The sequence below is a fragment of the Dermacentor albipictus genome, unplaced genomic scaffold (genome assembly GCF_038994185.2).
Source record: "Dermacentor albipictus isolate Rhodes 1998 colony unplaced genomic scaffold, USDA_Dalb.pri_finalv2 scaffold_14, whole genome shotgun sequence".
Lineage (NCBI taxonomy): Eukaryota > Metazoa > Arthropoda > Arachnida > Ixodida > Ixodidae > Dermacentor > Dermacentor albipictus.
In genome coordinates this window covers 11,521,681-11,536,294 of record NW_027225568.1, presented here as the reverse complement: position 1 = coordinate 11,536,294, position 14,614 = coordinate 11,521,681, and the positions used below count along the sequence as shown (strand labels likewise).

At 47.1% G+C, this 14,614-nt stretch overlaps 1 protein-coding gene across 1 annotated transcript in view; it reads right to left on the bottom strand.

Moving 5' to 3' along the window:
- Positions 1–14,614, bottom strand: part of LOC135905881 (endothelin-converting enzyme 2-like) — a 41,403-nt gene that overhangs the window by 15,588 nt on the left and 11,201 nt on the right. The window contains exons 4-7 of the mRNA XM_065436992.1: positions 13,387–13,571; positions 11,669–11,903; positions 5,106–5,279; positions 2,661–3,010 (exon numbers count right to left, since the gene is read on the bottom strand). Of these exons, the coding sequence (XP_065293064.1) occupies positions 2,661–3,010; positions 5,106–5,279; positions 11,669–11,903; positions 13,387–13,571 (944 nt within the window). The remainder of the gene's footprint in view (positions 1–2,660; positions 3,011–5,105; positions 5,280–11,668; positions 11,904–13,386; positions 13,572–14,614) is intronic.

The following is a 14,614-nucleotide window of genomic DNA, read 5'->3' as shown; positions in this document are numbered from 1 at the left end:
TGGTACAAACATACAAGGAAGCAAAGCAAACAGAAATTACAGGCCATAACAGAATCTTGGCTTCTTGTAATGATAAATGTAATCTGCTCCCTAGACTTAATCATGTGCCTATCTGTCATTGTATTGGTACTGACAGCATCATTACGGGCGCGTATTTAACATCGCTAGTAGGGACAGCGGGGCGAGGCACTTGCGGAAACGCCGAACGTTTGCGCGCATGCGCGAGTAAAGAGTAGGTGCGAGAGAGGAAATGTGGGGAATTTTGCTCCTTGAAGATATGACTCTGCCTAGGAACAACGGAGGAGTTTCTTAGCGCGTGTTGTATGCGTTTGTCCCTAAGCGTGCCGGCCGAAGTCGCGGGGCGCGGTAGTGCTGAACCAGCACCTCCTCTATTTTTTACTGGCTGAACTTAGCGTCACAAGTTGGCGGCTGGACGTAATTATATTTCCTCAGTCGTGTATTTACTAATTGAAACAACACGTCATTATTTCGCATTATTGGCGGTGCCTCCAGGACACACAACTGCAGCGGCGACACCAAAGCTAGAACCCGGACTGCTCCGTGCGTTGGGGCTCGCCGAGGCGTGCGCGTGCCAGGGGTGTACAAGATAGGCTGTTCGCTATCGCGGAAAGCCAATTTTTTTATTCTAACACCCCTTGGCACGCCTCCGCGGCCCCAACCCACGGGCCGCCTGCTTCCAGCTTTGATCCCCACGCTACACCTTGGGTTCCCGGGAGATCCGGCACCGCCTGCTTTAGTATACCTCAGGTGATCTCCTGAGGCCTCCGTTGGCCGGTAACATGTGCCCTCCTCGAGCAGTGCTTGTAAAGAATGCGACCTATTGTCGCGACGAAAAAATGCCAGTCAGAACCTTACCCCTTCAGAGAGAGCGATCACAAAATTGGGCGCCCATGCCCACTACTTCACCGCGCGGGCAGCCAGAGGCGGAGCGTAAACAAACTCGACCGCACTCCGCAATGCCGGAGTGTCTAGGGGATAAACGCATACGACAGGCTCCAAGAAACTTCCTCCGTACTACCTACGCAGAGTCACATATTCAAAGAGCAAAGGGCCCCAGATTTTCTCTCGCAACCGCTACGCGCGCCTGCGCAAAAACGTCGAGTGCCGCGAGCAACGCCACATAGCGCTCTAACTACTAGCAATTGTAAAAATGCATTACGGGCAGCCCAACAGCACATTTTCTTGCACCGAATGCCTGGAAGCTCTTTTAGAGACTAGGTAATTGTCCATCCGCTCCAAAATTATTTTATAGTGAAAGCTTCTTTTGCACTCATTGGCTGTCGCCTGTCCGTGCACTAAAGCAGCTGAAATATCACCGTCGTTGATTGTTTCTTTTACCTGATTCACGCTATCATGTTCGTCCATTTCATTCAGCCAGCGTGCTGCGAATAAATATGCACTGCAGGGGCCGATAGCTTGATACAACAGCTACTTTAATCGAAGATGCGCTAGGCATTTTCTTGCCTGGCACGCGCGTGCGTCCCATCATGCCCGAGCATACTATCACAGGAAACTCGTGATCTAAGATCGAAATCCAGTAGGAATGATCACCTTGCTGCTTAAGATTTGGCAACATATAAATTAAAATAAATTCTACGATTTTGGTTGCAAGAACCACGATCTCGTTACGAGGTGCCTCTTATAGTGTGGGGGAGGGGGGGAAGAGGAGGCTCCAAAGTAATTTTGCCTACCGAGGGTTGCTTAACCTGTACGCATTGTAGTGTATAAAGACGTTTTTGCATTTCTCTCCCTATCGAAATGCGGCCACCGACACCGGCATCGAGCCCACGATTGCTCAGCAGTGCCACGCCATAGTCACTGGGCTACCCCGCGTTGGGTAAGGTTTTCCTGAGCAGCAGGTTTGCACAGTGAGCATATTGTTTGATGGATGAAGCTGAGGGCTACACTCGCAACGCAGTTCGCATGCTATGCAGTTTTTCAAGAGGAGCTGCGCGAGCATACCAACGACGTATATTCTTTTGCGATCGAAAAGCTATTCACATTCAGCTCCGCTTCTGTCACGGAAGCCCTGCTATAGCTTCACTTCATGAGCGGCAATAAAAAAGAAAAAAAAACGGCAAGCGGGCAAAGTTTGCTGGATGGTCCCGAAAGCCCCGAACGGGGAGTACTGGGGGAGTACTAAATCATGTTCATTTCGGTAGGCATGGAATGGGACAGACGGGCGCCTCCTTGTTGGCGCCCTCTTTCTGGAGCGTATTTTCTCAGCTATGATACTTCATTTGCAATAACTGCAGCATAAGGCAAGTCGCAACGATGCACGACGTGCTACCAAATCAGCGTTTCAGCAAATATTTTGAAAGAAACTTAGGCCCCACTTGCAAAGCATTTCATTCTTGAACAAAGTTTAGTCATTGAAAGGCCGGTTGTCTTCGCCAATCACAAGTGGCCGGCACCTATTCTGACGCGTGGCTGTATAGCGTTCCGACCGATTTGTGAACTCAGGCACTGGTATAAATACTTTTGTTTGTAAGTACTGTCAACAGTCAGGCTGACTTCTGAATATAACATACGCAATCACGACTGGCAAGCGATTATCCTTACCATCAGATCTATTGTTGGTTTGTGAATTCAGGCCCTAATGATGAAACATCGAAAACATCGTGTGCGCGAGTACTCACTGCCTGTCTGTAAGCGGGCCTAGGTGTCGTGCCAGCTCCCAGCTGACGTAGGCCGCCACCTCCGAGTGGTCCACCTCTTCCACCAGAAAGCGCCTGTAAGCCAGGAATGACGGGTGGCCGACGGCCACATTGCTCAAGTCTTCCAGCGTGAGCGGCGCTGATGACGAAGAATCGTTCTCGTGCGACGAGTTGCCAGTCGAAAGCAGCGGTATGATGGCGTAGTACCGGTCCGGATCTTCCTCCGGAATGATTCCGGACACCGCGAGAATGGACTCTTCGGTGGCCATGATGCGGTGCACGATCAAGTTGATGTCCAGGTTGCCATGCAGCGACACCTTGCTGCGGTTCGCCTGCCACCAGACCCCGGCGAGAGAAGGAAATTCAAAACGTGAAACGCAGTGGACGCGTTCCGCAGCGCAGAGAAAAATTATTTCGCGGTGAATAATCCAAACTGGTTAATGCAGCAGCTTTGCAATAAACCTAGTTTCGTGTCCAGAAAGTATGTCCCGTATTTTTAAGCCACAGGAACACGTAAAAAGTACGATAGTTTTTTTGTTTGCTTGAAGAAAGGACGTTTTCCTGCAACGCAGTGGCTTCGCACTCCTGATCACCATAATTCTTTTTTTATTTCGGACAGGGCGAACGAGAGAAACGTCAGACAAATGAAAGTTGTCAGAGACATCAGAGAAACGACGCATTCTTTACTGGCTCTGCGAATCCGTTGCGCGAGATAACTCAGAAACGGCGACGCATTTAGCTTATCCGACGCTTGCAAGGAAACATCGCTGCACTTGCTTTGAGTAAACGTAATATCTAAAAACTTCAGAGATCGAGCGTCACGAGTCTCAAGAAAGTCACAAACCTCTGCGGCGGTATCACGTGCCGGAGTGACTCTGCTGTTTCAGCATTCCCTACGGAGGTATTATCGTAGCCCGTCTGTGCTATCTAAGTTTTTTGTCACCTTGCAGGCCACATTCTCACGCAGGAGCAGTTTCACCGTCATTAGCAAAAAAAAAAGAAAAGCTGGGTCGCTTAGGAACGCTCGGGACTAGCTTGCTCAATGACTGATGTGGAGCTTTCCCTCGAACAAAAGCCGCTGCAAAACCAACAAATCTCTAAACAAAATGTACTGCCGATCTAGATAACGCGTCCCTCTAGTACTCGCAAATATACTCTACCGGCAATGAAATCGCGCTTTTACGTGAACTAACTCCTATACGTCACTACATGAGGCATGGAAGGGTGAGCCGCCATGTGTGACAAAGCAGTTAGCGCATGCTGCCTTGTTCAAAACGAAGCTCGCGAAGAGAACCCTTCACTGCAGGCGCATGCAATTAAAGCAATTTTCCCAGAAAATCCGCCGTCTGCGGAACCTTTGCCATCTCGCAAGAATTGTGAAATTTTATCAGGCCTCTTTGGCCCGTGCACTGAAGTGGCCTTTACCTTCCTATCTAATGTTGTAACATGTCTTCCTTAAGGGAGTTTGATAAAGCCACCACGTGTGCTGTTATCATTTAACGTATAGGATACTTAAGATACTTACTTAGACCGCCATACACTCCCCCCTCTCTCACCCCAATCCCCTAGTCGCCCGCTCACCCAATTCAGCTTGTGTCACGAATTTTTCTCATGACTGCAGTAAGGCACACATTTAGTCCTTTGTATCATCTGGGTGCCGCGGGCAGATAAGTAAGACGGGTTCTAACGCGACGTCGCCTCGATTGCTTCACGGTATAATGCACACGTTTCCTTGCCACGCAGCGTTTTAGTGTAGTAAGTGAGCAAGGCCTGGGTCTGTCTTGTTGATCGGTCAGTCCTACAGCTGGGTTGAATTCGCCCATATTCCCCACGCGCAGCGTGCTGCGACTTTCACAGCAACTGCTAAGACCCCAAATCTTGAACTCTCCGTGATGTTGCTTTAACTTGGAACGTCCCGTCCGACCAGTAGAAAAAACTAGAGACACGGCCCAAATGAAAAAAAAAGAAAAAAAAAATATCTGCTGGAATCGAATCGGCCTTGCGGCATATCAAAAGTAAGATCCATTATCACAAGTGGCATTTTATAGTGACAGAATCCGAGCCATACAACACACTTCTCAGGTTACGTGAGATTTCGAACCGCATTCACGCTCCAATCAGCACGCGTGCACCGACACACGCGCACCGGCACCTTGACTCAATACTAAACATACATGGTCAGGTGTGCTGCTCCAGTGCTCTTCACGTTCTTTCCAAAGTATATACCCTTCACTTCGCTGCGGCTCAGCGTGGACAGAAGCTCGCAGGCTCGCTTTATCACATTTAATCCGTTGCTAATCGCCAACGCAGGGGTACGCAAGTATTGACACAGCGTTTTACAGAAAAGCGAGAAAGCGAGCGCCAAACGAGGAAACGAGGGCTCGCTTAGTGCGCTATGAGCCCCGACTGGGCGAAACGAGCACGTACGTGTACAACCATGACGATGACGTAGGAGTGTACGAGCTCCTCGTACGCCCCGCGACGGCGCAAACGGACGCGCTCGAGGCGCCACGACTCCAGGTCGAGACGCCGGCCCATGGAGAACATCGGGCGGCCGTCAGGTCGCCTCCAAGTCGGGTGGCGACGTAAGTCAAACAATGTCTACGAGAAGGTGTGGAGACGCAAGAGGTGTCAACTAAGCCGACATTTGGCATTCAAAGTCAAGAAACGAGAGCAGAACTTGAACGCGAAGCGACCGCATTTCGCAAACAAGCGGCCCACAGTGGCAGCCTCTTAGCAACTTCGTCCTTTCAATGAGACCCTCTTACAAAACTCCAGTGCCTAAATTGTCTCGACCTAATGGCTCATCGCACAGTGTTCCAAATGATTCATTTTTGCTTTACAGAAAGATACTTCGAAGTTAGTGGAAATTGGTCCTAATCCACGTTGGCTTTCAGTATGTTGTTCAACATACAGGCTGTTTTTTTTTGCTGCATCGAATTTTTTAAGATTGCCTATGACAGACAGAACAATTCTAACCCTTTGTCTAAATTACTCGATGGGGCTGCCAGTACTTCTGCGGGAAATCAAAATGTGAAATTGAAGAATTAAAGTAATTACGCCAATCACCTTTTTAATTAATTGCTTTACGCGAGATATTTCAATATGGGAATTATAGCCGTGAGTTCGCACTGCGTATCCATTTGGAACGAATTCGCTGGACAGTACCAGAAAAGATCATTTTCAGCGTCCGTCGAAATGCATTGGTGTTCCAGTTACTTTCGTGCTTCAATGCATGAAACAGCGGTTTCTTTAAAAAAGCTCCAATTCACGCTGTGAAGGTGGTTAGCAAGCGAAGTTGTGGTATTACGTGATCCAATAGACCACTGTGACGTAGCCTTGAATGGTTGAGCAATGCACTAGATTAAATGATTGACAGCAAGACAATTAAATGTACTGTACCAAAACCTAAGTATGTATGGCTTGCTTTGGGAAGGAACCGCTGCGTTCTGCCTAGCCTGAGCACGACGCCGTTGTGAATACTGACGTTGCTGTTCCCGTTGCCGCTCATCGTGCTCACGCTGCTCTTCGGAATTCCTAAATATGCGTGGCCTTCCCACAGCGCTATCAGAACACAAATGAAATCAGTGACCAGGAGGGTTCTTCTACACGTGAAGTGTAGTGACGTCACTCCCTGCTTCATATGCTGTAGCCGCCGCTTCCCGGTAACTGCAGCTTATGCAACCGTAATCTTCACAAAGAAACCCATGCGGCGAACGCTACGTGCTTCGCATTGGTCGAACGCGCCTTATGATCTACCATGTGGTTTTCACACTTGTTTTGTGCTTCTTTTATTGAAACGAATACTGATGTGCCTCTTGCATGCATAGTTTTAATGGAGATGGGCACTTTTGGGTTCAATTCATGGAATGGTTTTCTGTTGACGGTCTATCGACTGTTCTGTCGACGGAGACGAAGAAATCCCGGGATCCAAGTCATATACAGCTTTGCTGTAAAACGCCCGTGTACTGTGTACCGGGCATTGTGTGCACGTTAAGAACCCAAGGTATAGTCAAAACTATTCCGGGATCCCCCAATAGGCAAAGCCTCATTCATATCGTAGTTTGGGCACGTGAAACCCCAGAATACATGTATTTTGTTTCATGTGGAAGGCCCTACAATATTAGTTTCCTTTTGATGCGTGTCAAAACCTAAGTTGACTCTCCGGGCCTCACTGTATCCCATCCAGGCTACTCGGATAACCCGAGACCCTGCAAACTAGTGTAACACTGAAGATTTTTTAGATTTATGAGACAGATATTTTGCGTTCTGTAACGATGATATAGAAAAGCACAGTTAACCAGGACATCGCTCTGAGTGCATACAAGTTCACATACGTGGGCCTGTTCATATATGTGGTTCTGTTCTATAGCAAGCAGTTGTCAGTGAGGACGAAAGCTCAGGCACGCGCCCGCGCCATGCTGCATTTTTTGTGTATTTCTAGTATCCTCACTTTCTCGCATTCATACCCGCCGCCACACTCAACAAGGCAATACGGCAACGTTCATGTAGTGTCTTATTTATCTGCCGTTGACAGCAATCTTGCCACAGCACGACCAATTAGATGCCCTTATACGGCGTTCTTTGTTCTGTGCTGCAACAAGCTGTTTCGAATTGCCTATTGCTGCAATCCTGCACTCACCACATAACTCTTCGTGCTTCCGTACACACAACTATCTGCAAATTTCGGCGAACCCAATTCATAACAATAATAATAATAATAATAATAATAATAATAATAATAATAATAATAATAATAATAAAGCTTTTCATAACTCAAGCGCAGAGAAATCACATTTCTGAGCTAAAAATTTAGATTCAGAAATGCTTGCTTAAAAAGATTTATTTTTTAAACTTTTAAACCTACATAACTCGCTTCGTTTCGATAGATAGCGCAAATCTTCGGTGCAACCATTATTTTTACTGAACACACTCGCGCAGTGCACTGAACTAAAGTCAGTGACAAGCCAAAAATACAACACCGGTGCTTCTTAAAAAGAACACGTATACTGGATTCTTCAGCGAATCACTTCATCCTATCCTTCCTCCCATCCTTATCTGTTGTACCACCTTCTCGCCTTCGCCCAAATGCTTCTTCTTGCTCAAGTACTAGCGTGAAGTGAAAAATCTCAGCCTTCTGAGAGCACTTTTTCTTCAAGTATTTTTGCATTGATACCTGCTGTTAAGGGGGACACGTCAGGTGGTCGCAGGCAAATAGTTCGCCTAATCGCTGTTCTAACAAACCGGTTGGGTTCTGGACAGCCTTAGTCTCTACATATGGCTATTTCTATTCTTCGTACATTCGGTGTGACCACCACGTATGGATTGTCTGAACAACTGGGTCGCTTCTTTTCGTACCAGTGGCATCTATAAAAATCTTATTTCTCAAAAAGCGAAGGGATGAAGGACACGTGCATCACGCACTTTTCGGAGGAGCCCCTCCGGTGGACTTGTCATTGATTACGACTTTCACCAGCCATATCTGCGATGACATTCTCGTGCACTTAAGACTAGCAGAGTGCTGCTGCGAAATTATTAGTTTTTTTATTCTTCGAGGAACAGACTTCGCTTTCACAAAATTCGTCCATATCCATGCAACAAAGGGAATCTCGGTACTTCTTTGGCACAGGCATACAGGAAGGCTGTGTGGATTTCTGCTTTAGTTAGTTGGCTATTGATCGTCTGCAGAGTAACTTGACAGTTGTGCATAAATATTTATGTAGGCCTGTGCGGGAAGGGTGGGGATTTAACTGGCGCTTTGTTTAGACTTGAAATACACCAACTAAACGATAACTCTACATCGGTGGTAACTATATTCGGCTGCTTGCAAGATGCATTTTACACGTACGCAAAATAACTCCCGCTCATGAAGCATTACGCAAGTAGCGGTAGAGAGTGAAAGAAGGTTGAATGAAAGAGAGTGATACGGTCGCCGAACTTTCTGTAAGACAGATGTACAATTTGGCCGGGAAGCTTTTGAGACGATGACAAATTTACGAGCAAAATGCTTCGTGAAAGTAGCACTACAGTACTGACTTTGGCAGTAAGTATCACTATAGTAGCAATGCCATGTGCCCCATATGCAGGACTGTGCATTCGTGAGCGTAATATACCAATGCCTTCTAGATAGCACAAGGCCCGTGCACTTTGATCCATGACGTCATGCTACCTTGCCCGAGTGCCATAGAATCTACGACGGATGCTCCTGAGCAAGCCGAAGTGATTTTGACGTCACCGCTTTCATCACGGCGGGCTTGGCAATGGAAATTTCGGTCCAAGTAGCATGACGTCATAAAGTATAGAGTTTCGTACAATAATTACGAGAGGGAACTGTGGCGCTGCAATCGTTCAGCCATAATAGGACCGATGGGAAGTACATCGATATGTCTGATCTTCCTGCTGGTCAATTCAGACGCTCTTGTGTTTTTTTAATAAGCTTTGTCTGCTTTCATTGCCGTAAATTTCAAAGCAATCTGTACACTTTGAAGTGCTGAATGCGCTGCGAACGCTCACAGTCGCTACTAATTACAACGATGGAGCTTGTCGAGGTGACGAAATCGAAACGCGTCAAGCATTTCAAGGCACTGGCATGCCCACGATAAATTCATAAGGGCATTTCACATCGCTTGTCAGTGCATGCGTCTGTGGCGTAATGGTTTCAATATCAGGCTGCTGTGCTAGAGCTCCTGTATTCGAATCCAGCCGTTGGACAATTTTAATAATGTGTACTTATTGATTACGCAGTGCATTGCTGAAAATGAAGAGTTTACAAACTCACAAAGCCGCCTGAAGCTGGAAGGACGAATTTTACGCAAATCCAATCACTTCCCATAATTCCCATGCTGGCTCAACCACTTTCATTGCAGCTCCCGCAGATACTAGGTCCAGAGTTCCCTCTAGTAGTTACTGTTTAAAACTGTGTCATGAAGCAGAGTGCACAGGCCTGCTTTCTAGGAGACACTGTGAAAATATACCCAAAGGATAAGAAAGGTGGCAGTCACTTTGTTCTGTTAGATAGTTGATTCGTTGGAACCATAAAGATTCCTACAATTACAAGAGGTAACTCTCGCACTGCGATCGTTCAGCCACTATGAGAATGGTGGGCCGTTCACGGATTTGTATGGCCTTCATGCTTGGGGCTTCATTTATTACGCTTTATCGGGACCTAAATTGAAATAAATTGCGAGGCGCTTTATACTTTTTGTTAATGCTGAGGGCAATAAGACTCTGCAAGCACGCATAATTGCTACTAATTGCGGTGGTTTCGTGCGTGCGTTGCGTAATGGCTTCATATCGGGCTTCTGTGCTAGTGGTCCTGTGTTCCAAGCCTGCCATCGGACAAATTTAGTTATATTTAATCACGTGTAACGCCGTGCTTTCATAAAAATTATCACTTTCCGAAGTCACGAAGCTACTTAAAGTCAGGAGGACGCAGTTCAGGCAAATCCATGCACTATACCCATCATTCTCATGCTGGCTGAACTGCGCTGCTTACAGCTCCCGTAAACACTAGCGCCGTAGTTCACGCTAGTAATTGTATGAAACTCTATGGTTGGCAGGCTATCGGGCAAGAAGCACAAGCGCAAAACAGAACAGACACGAACAAGCCCAATTTACCAAACACCGATTGTGCGCCAGCGCAATTGTGTGTGTTTCTGGTAAAGGTGCATTTTTGGGCTAGTTGGCTCGTATCCGTAGTACAGCGTGAGAGAACAGAAGGGACCAGACGAAGAAGAACGACACGTACACAGGGTGCACTAACAACTTAATGTTTATTCACTGGATGCGCAGAATAAGCACTGGCTGAGCATGAATAAACAGAAGATATGAAAATATAAGAGACATGAAAGACCATCAAATTATCAGGTTTACTACGCGTGAAACACGGTTCCTGTAAGGAATATGACGTCTTTCTCTGAGAGCATGAGGGGCGGCTTGCTGACACATACATTTCCCACATATGTACAGGCGCCGACAAAAGTGGTATACTCCGCGCAGTCCACGCAGCGGGAGCCGGAGCAGCGGCACACTGCATCGCGATGCCATCTACAGGCGGCATCTGGTATCGAGACAGCCAATGGGTACCCTTTATTATCGGCAGACATGATCCCAGATTCTGCCTGTAGATGGCGTTGCGACGCAGTTTCCCGTTGCTCCGGCTCCCGCTGCGTGGACTGCGTGGAGTATACATACCACTTTTGTCGGCGCCTGTACATTCCGTTTTGCAAAGCGTGAAGAAACTGGCGGAGAGGGAGAGGGCGGAGAGAGGGCGGAAAGGTGGTTTTTAACGCACCGGACAAGCTAACAAAAATGTGCAGAGCCGTCAATGAAGCAGATAAGGAATCTGTGTGTACTAAGAATCATCGCAATAAGCCTGTAGAGTGCACTGAAAACGGGGTCTACGCAATTCCTTTGGATTGCAGCACGTCACACATAGGCCAGACAGGAAGATGCCTAAATGACAGATTGAAAGAACATAAGTGCAACACAACAAAAATAATATCAGGGCATCTATATATGCCTGGCAGGGTCTGCGGCTGCGCACTAATATAGGGGAAAAAGCTATCATATCCTGTCCAAATAACCAACAGATAGCCTAACAAGGGAGAACGTTGAAGCACTGGAGATAAAAAAGCTGGGCGATTCTTGCGTCAGCAAGCCGTCCGTCATGCTCTCGGAGAAAGACGTCAGATTTCTTACAGGAACCGTTTTTCACGTGTAGCAGGCTTGCCCATGTTACGGTCTTTCCCGTCTCTCATATTTTGCTGTCATCTGTTTATTCATGCTCAATCAGTACTTATTCTGGGCATTCAGTGCACAAGCCTTCGATTGTTAGTGCACCCCGTGTGCGTGTCGTCCTTCTCCGTCTGGTCCCTTGTGTTCTCTGGCACTTTTTTACTACGGGTGCGTGTTGAGCTCTCGTTATCACTTCCAGAATGAGACAGCTATGTGTCACAAATCACTCGGAGAATTCGTGATATCAGGCGTGCCTTGAGGTTGTAGAAAAGGTCGAGCTTGATCGCCAGCTCGACGGGGTTCTCGGTGGCGTTGACGAAGCTCAATCCAACGTCCCTGAGGAAAATGACCAGGGCGTCGGCGCGGTGCCGCGTGGAAGCTTCCAGGCACTCGCCGTAGAGCATCGCAGCCTTCACCGACCTGGGCGTGGCTTTGTCTTGGGAAGTTGGTGTTTTGCTTGCCGGGATTTTACTCCCTTGCGTGGTTGTTCTGCATGAAAGTTGGCAGGAATAGTGCTCATGAGCCTCGCAGTCGTGTAGCATTAAAACTGAATAAAGCCACGATACCGTTATAATCTCATTCCACATAGATTTCACTAAGTGAGCGGTCCTTGAGCGTAGCCCCTGCATTCGATGGAGCTTCTTTCCACTGTTACTCTGCAACATTTCATTTCGGTCTACATATGTTTCACTTATTAAGTGGGGCATATAAATCTCATTTTCATATAGGTTCTATGATGTCGCTTAAGTGACTGGAGATTCGAAGTGTAGAGAAAAGCGCTGGCGCACGTTCAGGTCACCGCTTACGCTAATTAGAGAATATTTTGCGCATTAGGGTTAGTTTGCAATAACTATTTGTATTTCTCTTCCTTTGGCGATATGTTCTCTATTGCTTTTCACGGGTCTCTTTAGAACTGATGTAGGGTACAAAATGATTTGTAAATAGCCCTCGAGCTTGAACACCTTTTTTACGTTTAATTCCGAACGACACAGAAGAAAAAAATTGCCGTGGTTGAACGCGGTCAAACTAAGTTTGTCGAGCGATAGCTCGGTTTTTCTTGGTTCGGGAAAGGACGAAAACATTGGTTTGCAGAGATTAAACTTTTTGTAGCAGCAACTACCACATCTACAATTGCACAATGCACAAGACAACACAAACACGCCGCTCCGCGCGTCGGCGCTTCCGCGCGAAGGCGCATTGAAGGATCCATGGATGCTGTGAGCGTTCCCTTTGGAATGGCGCGTTGGGTTGCGTCACCAAGCCCTTTTTATCCAAGTTTGCATCCAAGTTTTATCCACTTGATATGCAAGTTTGAAATTCGATGCAGCCAGAGCCTGTGGCGGTGGCAGCAAGAAAGACTGACCTTGAGCCGCTGTTCGTTTTCACTCCACAACCCATTATGCAGGCTAAGTCCCTGTTTGACCTTGGCAGAGCTTGAAGGTGAGATTTACGGAACCAGGCGTTTTCAGGGTTTGCACCTGGAGTTGTAGAGCTATCGCTCTAAAAGGTGTAGTAATGGAGGCCTATTCCTCAACCGTCTTCAGCTTTGTTGAACGCGTGGTTTTTTTCTTGATCCCCTAGCTCTCGCAGTAAATTGACCTGAAGGGCCTGTGGATCAACAGCAACATGTTCACAAATCTTTGTTAAAGCAGTTCGCCATTGGCAGGCCAATGTAGCAGATATGTCCATCGTTCCCATTGACTTATGAACTCTTTCTTTTGCGAATACCGGACTTGATCAATTTAACTGCATTTCTTTTCTTGCGCCAAGTACAGCACTGAAAGAGTGCATGCACAAACGGAGAAATATAACGGGAACTAACAGCGCGTTTAGTTTGGAACGAGTAACTTTATAACACGAGTTACGGGCCAGAAAAGGGAGAGGATTCGGGTGATGCTCGCCAAATCCAGTACGACTGGAACTCATATTTAGCGAGCGAAGAAACACAGGTGATGAGCGAGCGCTGCCTCACCTTGCGGTAGAGCCGAAGCGCGACGTCGTCGTCGTGCTCGGCGCCATACGTTTGAGCTCGGAGCGCGCGTGTGACCACAGCCGCGTCTCTTGCTCGTCGTACGTGCTGGTAAACGATGGCCTGTTAAGCCACCCCGAGCACACGTACGCGTAGAAGTCGTCGCAGGGGTCGCCGCTCACTGTCTCCTGCGTATGCAAAGGTCAAACGTTGCAGGCAGAATCGATTTGCCAGGCATCGAAAGCTAAGCAAAAAGAAGCGGGCCAATCACAGATGATCGCACCATCCTACTTTCACTGTGCTAGCGCGGCTCCACCGAAACCCTCTCCACCTCTGCATGCTCCTCGCCTCTGCTCAGCCATTTATACGAGGAAACCTTCCAAGTAAGGCAATGCTATTCGCTTTGAAAGCAAACAAAAGTGAACTCCTATAATCGAGGAGAGCGTTTCATTGACTTGTTCAAACAAAGCCTCCAGTCACTGCCCAATGCTTGTGTCGGTAGTTACGCAAGTTTGACGTCAGGAGGTTGGAACAAAAACATATTGGAATAGTTTTACGTTATAGGGCCCTTGCTCTCTCATTGAAGCGGTCCTGCCGCGTTTTTCGAACTGAAAGCTACAGGCGGCTCTAGCCGCAAGCATTAACATTAATACTAGTGCTGCTACCGGCACGGTAATGACCACAGTGGCCCTTGCATAGCCTGCAAACGGGTGTTCAGGTAACGCGCCCACCATCTGCTCGAGATTTCACCTCGAACAGGAGCTAAGACAGCTAAGAAAGATCTGATCGTGCGTGAGGCTTCGGTTCATTAACTAAATTATTGCGACATAAAAAAACAAGGACAGGGTGTCTGCCAAGTTCACATTTCTAAATTCCCTGAGTTTTCCCGGTTTTAACTGAGTGCCTTTGCGAATTTCCCAGGGTGAACCAGAAATTTGTTTTATTTAAAGATAAGCTGACACCATGTCGCCCAATGCTGTCACTCTCTAGCACGCATGTTAAAAAAACGACTTAATCAAGTTCGAATAGTAAGAAGCAGTGTCTATTTTGCTCCATAAGAAAACAGAAGGCAGGTGTTAGTAAAATGCAGAGCGAATAAAATATTTTCGAAACAAATGGTAAAACTCGTTGCAAATTGAGTCGAGCATTCTCAAATACGAATAAAAAGGACTGCATACAAAAGCAAATACATTAAAATATGAGCTATTTATATCGACTTATAGCAAGCACA